The sequence below is a fragment of the Lepidochelys olivacea genome (genome assembly GCF_965140295.1).
Source record: "Lepidochelys olivacea isolate rLepOli2 genome assembly, chromosome: 7".
Lineage (NCBI taxonomy): Eukaryota > Metazoa > Chordata > Testudines > Cheloniidae > Lepidochelys > Lepidochelys olivacea.
This window is the reverse complement of record NC_140417.1, coordinates 50,718,211-50,731,210: the sequence shown is the minus strand read 5'-3', so window position 1 is coordinate 50,731,210 and position 13,000 is coordinate 50,718,211. Positions and strand designations below refer to the sequence as shown.

At 57.3% G+C, this 13,000-nt stretch overlaps 1 protein-coding gene across 1 annotated transcript in view; it reads right to left on the bottom strand.

The window, feature by feature from the left end:
* Positions 1 to 13,000, bottom strand: part of BSN (bassoon presynaptic cytomatrix protein) — a 464,875-nt gene that overhangs the window by 100,514 nt on the left and 351,361 nt on the right. The window contains exon 4 of the mRNA XM_084633753.1: positions 12,364 to 12,804. Within this exon, the coding sequence (XP_084489879.1) occupies positions 12,364 to 12,804 (441 nt within the window). The remainder of the gene's footprint in view (positions 1 to 12,363; positions 12,805 to 13,000) is intronic.

Here is a 13,000-nt window from a genome sequence, read left to right as displayed (position 1 = left end):
CCCTCAAGTTACCTAGGGCCGCGCCCAGTGTCACTGATTATCCCTCTCCTGAGAGTGCCCAGCAAGATGGGCATGGCTGCAGGGTGGGCGGTTTGGGGGTGGGAGGGTAGACACCCATGTATTATAGGACCCCTCCTAGATGACAGTAATGATGGTATCCACAGCGGCAACGGCTGGGGCTGGTGTCTCTCGCTCTTCCCCTTAATCAAAGGGTCAGACGGAGGGAACTGGACGGGGTCACCGAGGAGAGAACCCCGGACAGCGCCCACCGCTCCTCGAAGGTGTCAAGGGAGTCGGTGGACGCTGCCCAGAGGAACTCTGCCCGGATACGTGAATGTACTGAGGATCGAAAAAAGGCCCTACAATTGCAGGACGCTTCATGGGCCAACCTCCCCTCTCTGGTTTTATAAATGGCTGTTTTAGCCAAGGCTAGGAGGAGGTTAACCAGGATATGTCGCGATTTTGTGGGGCCACGGATGGGGAGTGTATAGATAAAAAGGTGAGGGGAGAAATGAAGCCAAAAGCGCAATAGAATATTTGTGAGGAGCCGGAAAAGGGGCTGCAATCTGGCACACTCTAGATATACGTGCGCCAGGGTTTCCCTCACATTACAAAAAGGGCAAGTATCTGGGATGGGGGTAAACCGTGCCAGAAACACGTCCGTGCTCACAGCTCTGTGAAGGAGCCGCCAACTGATGTCCCCGACGGGCCTTGGGACCAAGGTGGAATACAGGCTGGCCCACTGAGGTTGCTCACCCTCCAAAGGTGGCAGGAGGTCCCGCCACTTTGTATCGGGGTGGGACACCAGGGTGTGGGCGTGAAGGGTGTGAAGCGTGAGTGTGTATAGATATTTCATGGTGCGATTTGAAAACTGACTGGCTGCAGTTCATGCAGACGGCTTGCAGTGAAAAGGTGAGGGGTTTGTTGGGATCGGCAGGGTAGGGGCCCAATGGAAAGGTCCGGCGGGCCTGGGGTAGAGGATGGGTGGGGTGCGCCCTCGCGCAAGGCTCGGTTGACATAAGCCCGAGCAGAGGGGGTCAAGGCGGCCTTCACCTCCTGAAGTACGCGCTGGGGGGTATGAGGACTGGGGAGTCCCATGCGCCGAGCAAGCGTCAGGGGATCCAGCCAGGCTCTCCGGTCGTAGTCCAGGAGGTCTCCGACCCTCGTGACTTCCGCCAGGACCAACCTCTGGTGCACCGAGCGGGACTCTGCCACCTGCACACGGAGTTGGGGATTGTGTAGCAGGGGCTCCATGAGGAGATCTGCTCCCACGGTGGCCGCCACGGACCTGGTCATTAGAAACAGTTTCCAGGTCCGGAGGAGGTCTTGGTAGAAGACCGGCAGCCCAGAGAGGTCTCGTGGAAAACCTCTCGGACAAAGATAAAAGAGCTGCCGGTCGTATCGGAGCCCTTGGAAGCGGCGCAGGAAGGTGTGTGCCAATATGCTCCACGTCGAACTACCTGCACTATAAAGGAGCCTTTGCAGGGTCTGGAGGCAGAAAACGCGGACCTGAGTGTACAGACACTTCAGGCCCTGCCCTCCTTCCTTCAGGGGTAAATGAAGAACTCCAACAGGGGCCCAGTGCATTCCTGACCAAAATAACTCTAGAATCAATCTCCGGAGGTGGGTCAGGAAACCTGGGGCTGGGGCCAGGGTGTTGAGCCGGTACCAGAGTGTGGACAGGACTAGTTGGTTAAGCACCAGTGCTCTCCCTTGGAGGGAGAGACATCGGAGGAGCCTCGTCCATTTCCGGATCCACTCTATCACCCCGCCCTCTAAATTTTGCCAGTTCTCCTGCGGGGAAGGGTGCGTGGTGGAAAGGTAAACGCTGAGATAGAGCAGTGGACCCGCACTCCACCGGATGGTCTGAAGCGCAGGTGGGAGGGAGCTTACCTGCTGCCAGTCCCCCACCGCCAAGCCAGAGCTCTTGACCCAGTTGACTCGGGCGGAGGAGGCTGCCGAATAGATGGCCTGGCATGCCTCCACTCGCGCCAAGTCGCCCGGGTCCTGGACCATGAGGAGTACGTCATTGGCGTACGCCAACAGGACCAGCCGCAGCTCTGGCTCCCGCAGCACCAACCCTGTCAACCTCCTGCGGAGGAGACAGAGGAAAGGCTCGATCACCAGAGCATACAGCTGGCCCGAGAGGGGGCACCCCTGCCACACCCCTCGCCCGAAGCTGACTGGTTCGGTCAGGGTCCAGTTGAGCCTAACCAAACACTCCGCGGAGGCATACAGGACCTGGAGAAAACTCACAGAGGTCCGAATCCAAACGCCTGCAGAGTGCTCAGGAGGTACCCATGGTCTACTCTATCGAACGCCTTCTCCTGATCAAGAGACAGGAGAGCGAACGACAGACCATCTCTCCGCCCGAGTTCCAAAAGGTCTCGGACTAGAAATAGGTTGTCAAAAATGCTGCGACCCGGGACAGTATAGGTCTGGTCTGGGTGGATCACGTCCACCATCACGGACCCTAGCCGCAGCGCGATTGCTTTCGCTACGATTTTGTAATCCGTGCTAAGGAGTGAGACGGGACACCAGTTTCGTAGATCGCGGAGGTCCCCCTTCTTCGGCAACAAGGCGAGCACCTTGTTGCACGACAGAGGGAGGACCCCGCTCTGCAAGGACTCAGCCCAGACAGTGACTAGGTCTGGGCCGAGGATGTCCCAGAACGCGCGGTAAAACTCCCCAGTCAGCCCGTCCATGCCCGGAGATTTATTGGTGGGCATGCGACGGAGGGTTTCCGAGAACTCGGCCAGGGTGAGAGGCAGCTCTAGCCGGTCTCGGTCGCCCATGCTGACTGTGGGGAGTTCCTCCCAGAGCACCCCGCAAGCGCCAAGATCGGTCGGATCCGGGGAGAAAAGGCTTGTGTAGAAGTCATGGGCCCTCCCACACATCTCCTCCGGATCCGTGAGGGGGGTGCCGTCTTCCGCTAGAAGGCAGGTGACGTGTTTCTTGGCCCCCCTCGTTTTCTCCAGGGCATAGAAGAAGCAGGAGCCACGGTCCATGTCCCGAAGGAGGTGGATGCGGGACCGAACGAAGGCACCTCGGGGCCGGTGGTCCTCGAGGGCCCGGAGCTCCTCCCGCTTCTCCCGGCACGCTCTGCAGAGGGACGGGTCCTCGGGGTTGGCAGCCAGGCGCCTCTCCATCTCTAAGACCTCCCGTTCCAACTGCTCTATCGCTGCATTTCTCTGTCGGCTGGTGCCCTGAGTGTAGTCACGGCAGAAGAGCTTGGTGCGCACCTTCCCGAGATCCCACCATCGCCGCACCGAGGGAAAGGCATGCCACTGCTCTCGCAAGGCCAGCCTAAACTCCCGGAAGGACGTCACGAAGCTCTCGTCCCCCAACAGGCTGTTGTTAAAGTGCCAATAGGCCAGCCCCGGTCTCTCTGCATGGAGGGAGACCGTTATGGTGGCTAAATGATGGTCGGAGAATGGGGCTGGCCGAATGGTGGAGGAGTGGGCTTGTGAAAGATGGAAACGGGATAAGTAAATACGGTCTAACCAAGAGTGGTGTGACCGATGGGCCTCCACCCGGACAAAAGTGAACGTGGAAGTGTCATCTGGGTGATGGTCACGCCAGACGTCCACTAGGGAGTGATGTTCGACTATTCCTCGGAGAATGTTCGCGGCGGCTGGGCTCGGCTCGGCCCCTGAGCGGTCCTGTTCCTCGAGGGTGGTGTTAAAGTCCCCTCCCAGGACCAGGCACTCGTGCGAATCTAGGGTGCCGAGAAAGTCGGACACCCGCTGATAGAATTGTGGCCGCTTTGGGCTCATTTGCGGGGCATAGATGTTGACAAGGTTGACCACGAGCCCCTCCATACGGACTCAAAGGTGCAGCAGGTGGCCCACCACAGCCTCAGTAACCCCTAGCACCTCGGGCTGTAGGTTGGGGGAGAACAGGGTCGCCACTCCAGCTTGCCAAGTCGTGGAGTGGCTAAAGTATACCCCGTCCCCCCACTCCAGCCGCCACCTGTCCTCGGCGGTCGGGTCCGTATGGGTCTCCTGCAGGAAAACTACAGAATACCCCCCTTCCCGAAGGGGGGGCCATCCTACAGCTCCTGGTATTCAGGGTTGCAATAGTAAGAGGCGTCATGCGGAGGGCTGGGGGGTGGGGGTTTCTTGTTGGTGGGGGTGTTCAGGGCCTCCGGCGGGTTGCACAGCAACCAGTGACTCATCCTGTGGATGAGTAGATCGTTTCGGAAGCAGCGGGCTCGCTCGTAGGCCGCAGCACCGTGCCTTCCTTGCCCCCTGCCCTCCTGTATAGGGGCCCTTGTGGCCTGGAGGATTTGGTCAAAGTCCCCCCATAGCTGAAGAGCCAGCTGTACCCTATTGCGGGCGCCACGGGTGTGTTCTAGGAACTTCCGTAGTGCATGCCGCAGCTCATGGGGGGGTGGGGTTACGATTTCTGGGGTATTCCCTGGTGGGGCTCTTAATACAGCCTCGTGGTCTGCTAAGGCAGGTAGACAAGGTGCGGACCACCGACGGGGCGTCTGACAGGCTGGGGTTATTAAATTCATTTCACACCTTGGGGTGGAGGGGGATGGCAGGGAAAAAATTGCAACTCCTAATGGGTTGCGACTAGAAAGTGCAAAGACTGCTCCCTGGGGGGAATCTGCGAAAGGCGGGAAGGAAATAACCCCAGGGGCAGCATTAGCATTGCAGGAGGAGGGGAATTGGGCAGGGACAGGGGTGGGGGCAGGGGTAAGGCTCTGGGGTTCAGGAGGCAAGCAGCTAAAGGAAAGTGCCTCCTGAGCAGAGTCAAGGGTTAAGGGGTAAGGGAGGGGGCTCCCAATAATGCTAGGCGCTGGCTCCGTGGTGGTCTTGGCGGCCATGGTATCAGGTGGTGGACCACCTTCTGCAGGGTGCTCGTCCGGGAAGGCAATTAGGGGGAGGGAGCATGGGGAAAGGGGGGCTGGGGTAAGGTTGCCCAGCTCGAGGCCAGCCGGCAGTAGATCATCCTCTCCCTGGGTGACCAGGGTCAAATCTAGGGCCTCAATCTCCGCATACACGGCGGAGAGGCCAGCTCCTGCTACCCCGGGGGCCTCTCCTCTAGGGCCTGCCTCGACGGTCGCCTCGGGGTCCGCGGGGTGTTCGAGTGGTATCCGGGCAGAAGGGGCGTCCTCAGGAGTCTCAGAGGGGAGGGTCTCCTGTGGAGGGGGGATTCTGCCCTCCAATGCCAGTCCGTCTTCCCCTCCCGACACCAGCGGATGGATCTCACTCGTGGCCGTAGCGGGAGGCTCAATATCAGTGCCTCCTTTCCTCGTCTTCCGGGGGGCTTCCGCGTTGGATGGATGCAGCGGAGCTCGAGCCTTCTGCTTGCCTCGCTTCCCCTGGACTAGGGTCCAGCCCTCCATAGTGTCATCTGGGGGTTGGTTATCAGGGGTTGCGTCGGGGGGCGGAGGCGATGGTTCAGGGATTCTGGGGGGTAGCAGTGAGGCAGCATGAGGGGCAGGGGGTTCTCCTTGGGGCGGGCCCTCTCCTGTACCCGGTAATATCCTTGCCACACCCTCCTCCATAGGCTCTGCCAGATTGGTAATAGCAAGGGTGGAACTCCCTTGCTCGCCCAGGCATTGTAGGGAAGGTATCTCTTGGGCCCAGATGGGAGCAGCGATGGGTCGAGTAGGAGCAGGGTTGGTTTCAGGTGCCGGGCAGCCAGGGGCGTCGGCAACGACGGGGCCGATGTCCTGCCGGGTCTCGGGGGTCTTGGGTGCCCCTCCCCCCCCGGGCCAAAGGGCAGTCTCTGCGGACATGCCCCGCTGAGTGGCAGAGGTAGCACCGGGCCTCTCTGGTGGAGTAAAAGACCCGATAGCGGGCTCCCTGGTAGGGGACTAGGAAAGACCCCTCGAGCGCCTCTCCGTCACGTGCCCCCGCCGGCGGTAGAAGCTGCACTTGCTGGCGGAACGAAAGGACGTGACGGAGGGTGGGGTCCTTGCAGCCCAACGGGAGAAGGCTGATGACAGAGACAAGTTTCCCCAGGGTGGAGAGAGCGGGTAACAGGGCAACATTGGGTAAAAAGGGAGGAACGGAGGTGAGGACGAGGTGAACGCCCAGGTCTTCTAGCGGCTCCAGGGGGACAAACACCCTCCCCCACCGCCAGGCCCCTCTCCACCGCCTCCTGGGCGGCAGCCTCCGAAGCTAAGAAAAAAACGACCTTCCCATACATCTTGGAGGCTGCCACAATAGCCGTGGGTCCTACCACCTTCGCCAACGCCTGCACGTATGTCTCCACGTGGGGTGAGGCGGGCACCAGGAGGCAACGGACACCGTGCCTCCTGGTCAAGGTGGGGAAAGGGCCCCGGGCCGCTGGTGAGGGTAGCGGAGGCAAAGGGTGGGCGAGATGACAAGGTGGCAGGCAGGGAGGAGCCTGTCACTGCCTGGGCATACGTCCTGGGGGCCGGGGGAGGGACATTAGCAGAGCTGTTGGAGGGAAATGCAGGGAGGGGCGCCACGGTTGATGATGAGGCCACAGCTGTGGGGGCAGCCCCTGCCATGGAGGGCCTAGTGGTTTTAGTGGGGCCCTTTCCTTTCTTCCCGCCCTGGCCTTTCCGGCCAGCTGGGGGGGATTCCTAGAATCTGGGGGGGCGGTGGGCGCAGCAGCAGCAGTAATCACCCGGGTGCCTCCTGCTGCCGGTGCCCCAGTGGGGGGGGGTGGCAAGTATTTTAACAATAGTGGTGGGGGAGGCCTTGGGGGTTGGGCGGGGGGGAGGTGGGGGAGGGACAGCTGATATTGTTAGAGGGGCCTCGCCCCTCTCATTCCCTGCCATTGTGAGCAGGGAGAGACGGGGAGACACCGGAAGGAGGAGAGGGGAGGGGGAAGCAGATTAACCGCTCCTTCCTGCTGGGCTGCAGGCGGGGTGGGGGGGAAATGCCAAATGGGTTGGGCTGGGAGGGGGGAAATAACAGAAATTGGGGTCCGGTGATAGGGGCAAGCTGTGGGATAAGCAGTCCGAGGGGGGGGTGTGTAGACCCACGCACGTTTGTCCAAAGAGTCTCGTTTGGTCGGCTGTTAAGTCCGGTCCGAAAGGCAAAGTTCAAAGCAAACAGCTGGATCCGAAGGTAGATGGCAGGTTGCCAGCAGGGACGGATGGCGGGTGGGCCATGACAGTTGTAGTAATGGTGGGGGGGGTTAGATGGATCGGGGGGCAGCTCCATGCCACACCCCCTGTGCCACCACAGACGCAATTAAAACACAGTCAAACTCCCCCCCACAAGAGTATAATTCAAAAAATTACTCAGTCTTACGGCCCCCTTTACGATGATTTGTAGTTTCCCTGGGTGATTTCTTCTCCGGCTTGTTGGCTGTGTACCAAGGCTTCCGGCGGGCCGAGATAAGAAAGGCATTCCAAACAGACAGCAAAACGGCTGGGTCTGGGGGTTTCCACTCCCCCCTCCGGATAACAAAATCGGCAATCTTCCCCCCCCTCCTCCGGGGGGTTCAGCTAAGGCAAATAGCTGTGACGGAAAGCAGGCACTGGGGGGGGGGGGCGGGTGCTGGCGGCAAGCTGGAGGCCGACCAGCACATAAACGGCAAGAAAAAAAAGCACAAAAAATCAAACCAAAACAAAAAGCGTCTGGCCCAGTCGGAGGGGGGAACGAAGGCAGGTTCAAAAAGTAAGAAAAATCCAGGCCAGGGGGCTTTAGGAAAGAATAGAAAGCAGATAGCTGAGGAGCAAGCAAAGGACGTTCCGTTTCCCAACAGGGAAGGGTTTTTTTTGAAACAGAAAAGAAGTTTATTGGTAACACTTACAAAATTACCAAAGGAAACAAAACAACTATGCAACAAAACAACGCAAACAGAAGGTATAACACAGCAGCTTTCAGGAGGGAGAAGTGTTCAGGCTAGCCTGGGCCCAGAGCGGGAAGGCTTCCTCGTTACTCGTGGTCTTCCACCCTCCTGAGTTACCTGGTGGCCCAGAGCTGGGGGGCTTTTGTTGAAGCGGCCTCGCCCCTCTCATTCCCCGCCATTGTGAGCAGGGAGAGACAGGGAGACACCGGACGGAGAAGGGGGGAGGGGGAAAGGAAAGTAACCACTCCTCCCCACTAGACTGCAGGCGGCGGGGGGGAATGCCGAGGGTGTTGGACTGGGGGGAACAAATCGGGGTCCAGTAATAGGGGCAAGCTGTGGGATAAGCAATCCGGGGGGGGGGGGTGCAGACCCACACATGTTTGTCCAAAGAGTCTCGTTTGGTCGGCTGTTATGTCCGGTCCGAAAGGCAAAGTTCAAAGCGGACAGCTGGATCCGAAGGGAGATGGCAGGTTGCCAGCAGGGACGGACGGCGGGGGGACCGTGACAGTTGTAGTAAGGGTGGGGGAGTTAGGGGCACCGATGGATCGGGGCGGACTCCGCGCCACACCCCCTGTGCCGCCACAAACGCAAGTAACCACAGTCAAACTCCCCCCCATGAGAGTATAATTCAGAAAATTACTCAGTCTTACGGCCCCCTTCACGATGATTTATAGCTCTCCTGGATTATTTCTCCTGTCTTCTGAAATCTTCTTCTCCAGCTGTGTTGGCTGTGTTCCAAGGCCTTCGGCATGCTGAGAATGTTGTAAAGTCCGAGCTGCCAGCAAAACGGCTGGGTCTGGGGGTTTCCACTCCCCCCTCCAGACAGCAAAATCGGCAATCTCCCCCCCCCTCCGGGGGCTCAGCTGAGGCAAATAGCTGCGCCCGAAAGCAGGTGTGGGGGGGGCGGATGCTTGCGGCAAGCTGAGGGCCGACAGCACGTAGACGAAAAAAAATAACAAAGAATCAAAACAAAGCAAAAAAAGTCTGGCCCGGTCGGGGGGGGACGGGACGGACTAAGACAGGTTCAAAAAGAAAGAAAAATCCAGGCCAGGGGGCTTTAGGAAAGAATAGAAAGCAGATAGCTGAGGAGCAAGCAAAGGACGTTCCGTTTCCCAACAGGGAAGGTTCCAGAACAATCAGGAACATTCTGGAAACAATTAAGACAGACAGGCTGATTAGAACACCTGCAGCCAATCAAGAAGCTGCTAGAATCAATTAAGGCTGGCTAATCAGGGCTCCTGAGTTTAAAAAGGACCTCACTTCAGTTTGTGGCGTGCATGTGAGGAGCTGGGAGCAGGAGGCACTAGGAGCTGAGAGTGAGAACGCATACTGTTGGAGGACGTTTTGGGAATTGGTCCTGCTTCCTGCTTCAAGCAGGGGGTTGGACTAGATGACCTTCTGGGGTCCCTTCCAACCCTGATATTCTATGATTCTGTGACTGAGGAGTACCAAGCATTATCAGACACCAGGAGGAAGGTCCTAAGATGAGGATAAAGAAGGTGTTGGGAGGATGCCATGGGGAAGTAGCCCAGGGAGTTGTAGCTGTCGCATAGCTGTTCCAGGAGGCACTCTAGACAGCTGCATTCCACAGGGCCCTGGGCTGGAACCCGGAGTAGAGTGTGGGCCCAGGTTCCCCACAAACCTCCCAACTCCTGGTCAGACACAGGAGGAGTTGACCTGGACTGTGGGTTCACAAAAAAGGCCAAACTTAGGGCTGCCGTGAATCTCCGAGGTGAGCAAATCTGCCAATAAGCGCAAGACCCACCAAGGTAGAGGAGGAACTTTGTCACAACTGGTGTGAGCAGTGGGATTTGGTGTGCGCAGCACAGTGGATGAAGGAGGGTGATTTTAAAAAAAAACCCCAACCCCCCCAAAAAACAAAAAACAAAAAAAGGAGGAGAGGGCCCCCCCCACCACAATGGAGGATGTAGTGCGGGCTCTGATACAAGCCACAGCTGCCCAGCAGGAGGCTACCCGTTTCCAGGCAGCCGCCCAACAGGAGGCAGTGCGGCTACAGCAAGGGACTAATCGCCTGCTGATGGACCAGGTTGCTCAAGACCGTGCTATGTTGCGGGAACTGGTAAACGAGGTAAAGGCCCTTACAAAGCTGAACCGCGGCCATGATGGGACACGGGTCATGAGGGCCAGCAATTGGCTGCAGAAAATGACACTGGAGGATGATGTAGAGGCGTACCTCCTGGCCTTTGAGAGGACAGCCCTACAGGAGGCTTGGCCCCGAGAACAGTGGTCTGGCATCCTCGCTCCATTCCTGTGTGGGGAGGCCCAGAAGGCCTACTATGATTTGCCTGAAGAGGCTGCGGCAGACTACCCCCAACTGAAAGCAGAGATCCTGGCCAGATCTGGGGTAACGACCGCAGTGTGGTCCCAGCAATATCGTGAGCAGAGGTACCAGGAAAACAAAACCCCACGGTCCCAATTATATGACCTCATCCATCTCGCATGAAAGTGGTTACGAACTGAGTCCTGGAGTCCAGAGAAGATACTAGAGTTTCTTGTCATCAACCGGTACATGAGAGGGTTACTGCCAGACCTTCACGCCTGGGTAAGCCAGAATGAACCCTCCACCTATGACGAGGTTGTTGCACTGGTAGAGAGGTGAAGGACGGCGAAGGAGCTGACCCGACTAGTTAAGGAAGAAGCACCCCTGGTTAAACTAGCAGCACCAAGCCCTGGAGCTCGGGTGACTTGGCCACCAGGAGAGCCCAGGTGGAAAAAGAGAGGGGCTGAAGGCCCACCAGAAGCCACAAAGAATCGGAGCACTGAGGTGGAAGAGGATCGTGATGTTAGACTGCCCAAACCAAGAGACCGGGGAATGCCTCGGACTCCATACAGATGTTACGCCTGCGGGGAGTGGGGACACGTAGCTGCACAGTGTCCCAATGCTTAGGAGCCTATGCAGTGTAACCTGGGGAACTGGGCAGACCTATGCTCCCTAATCCACCTTGTGGGGGTCTCACTAACCCCACATATGTACACCAGACCAGTGAAACTAAATGGGGTAGAGACCACGGCACTGGTTGATTCGGGGAGTGCTATCACACTAGTCTCGGGGAAGCTCGTGAAGTGTAGTCAGCTTCTGTGGGCTAAGCGTACGGGGATAACATGCGTCCATGGGACAGTTGGTTATTACCCCACCATCCCAGTAAAAATCAAGATTCATGGGAACACTACCGAGGTAGCAGCAGGTGTAGTCCCTAAACTCCCATACCCGGTGCTGATAGGGAGGGACTTCCCAGGGTTTGGAGACTTACTCCCGGTAGGGGAATTGGAAAAGGGGGAAGCCCTGAAGTAAGTGAGGCATCCACTGTAGACTGTCAACCCCCAATCTTCTGATATCCCCAGATTTGTTCTCCACTCCCAGACAGGATAGAAAGCCGAAAAGGGAAAGGAGGTCAGCAAAGGCCTTGGGAACCCGAATACTGGCCCAAAGCCAGAGGATTGCTCTCGTAGGTAGGCGGACTTGAGCAGCTGAAAAGGAGGCCACCCAGGAGGGAGAAGCACCCGAGTCTGACCCACACCCTAACGCCTCTGAACCAGTAGAGGCAACAGAGTCTGGCCCCCTAGATCTCGGGCAGATTAGCCCCGGGAAAGGAAATTTTGGACGGGACCAGGCTACAGACCCAAGGTACGACAACATTAGGAAGGAGGTGAATGAAATAGATGGGATACCCATGGAAGGGAAAACCCAGGGACCAGGACCCTACTTCATAATGAAGAAGAATCTCTTATACCGGGTTGCACCAGTACAGGGGCAGAAGGTACAACAGATCCTAGTACCTCAAAAACACCAGAATGCTGTATTAAATCTTGCCCATAGTCACCTTTTTGGGGGGCATTTGGGGGTAGAGAAGACCCTGGCATGGGTCCTGCGACAATAACCTACATGAGCAGATCAGGATATCCCCTGATCTGACACCGAACCAGGGTGTCTTAGGGCTGCTGTGAATCTCCGAGGTGGGCAAATCCGCCAAGCGCAAGACCCACCAAGGTAGAGTAGGAACTTTGTCACACTGCATAAAGCAGGAGTAACTCAGCTGAGGTCAGTGGAGTTACACTGGGGGAACCATCTGAGTGAGAGGGGAAGCAGCCTCTAATGTCACCGTAAGACATTCCCCTTCTCTGCAGCCTGTTGTTGACTCTCCCGGATGTTTGGGTCTGGTGTCCGAAGGACACTACCTACTAGAATGGATTATGCAGTGATTCCCAAAGTGCTGACAGAGAAATTGGGATTGGAATCAAAGTGTTAGACATGACACATTTCTGACGGGCTGTGGGACATTGCTTCCCCAGTGCAGTCATTTATACATGCTTTCTCCAGCTCTCTACTGGGTCAGACCTGAAAGCCAAGCCCCTGTTTTTCTGAGGCTACCATGTTCTTTCTGTTTCACAGCCTCTGCCCCCCGCAGACTGCTAGCTAATGCCTCCATCCCAGACCTCTCCCTAGGGTAGGAGGGGGTGCTGCCTGCTCTGAGTACAAGGCAATGTTATACCCTGGCAGGAACAGGCCAGCCCAGTGGGAGGTAAGAGTAAGTAGGAGGGAGAAGGGGTGCTTACCTCCTGCTCTCTCACTTGCTGAGCCTCAGTGACTGCCTTGCTTGCTTTGCTCTCTGCTTCTGGCTTCGCAACCATACTTTTCCCCTTTGGCGATGCACTTTCAGGAACTTTTGGAGCCTCACCAGGAAGTTTCGGCAGTGGCTTTTCTTCTGAGGGGGCAGTGGGCTTGCTCTCTTTCATCATTGCCTGCAGCTTGCTCTGCTCTGAAGTCCTGAGATGCTTTCCTTGGAGGAGGTTCCTGTCCTGAGGAGTGGACATTTCTGACTTCTGAGCTGTTACAGATTGAGGACCTCCTCTGTGTTGACCAGCTCCCCCTGGTTTGTGTCGGGAGGATCCTGTTGGCTGCTGCTTTGAAGCAGGTAGTGGTATTGGAGCAGGGTCTCCTAGGCTTCCTTCTAGCAGCCTCTGAGTTTGGCAGTTCAAACACAACCATTCATTTTTCTGCAAAACAGTGAAAGAAAATATCATCCATAATTTAGTGAGCTTTGCACTGCTGGTCTCAGTGGAGTGTGTAGTTCTGCCAGGGTTCAGAGGGGCAGAGAATTCCCACTGACCTCCAGGGAGACTCACTGCCCCTTGGCTGGAGTAGTTTCCCTGCAGTTATTATTGCTAGGGCCGACTCCTCGACCAAGGGTTT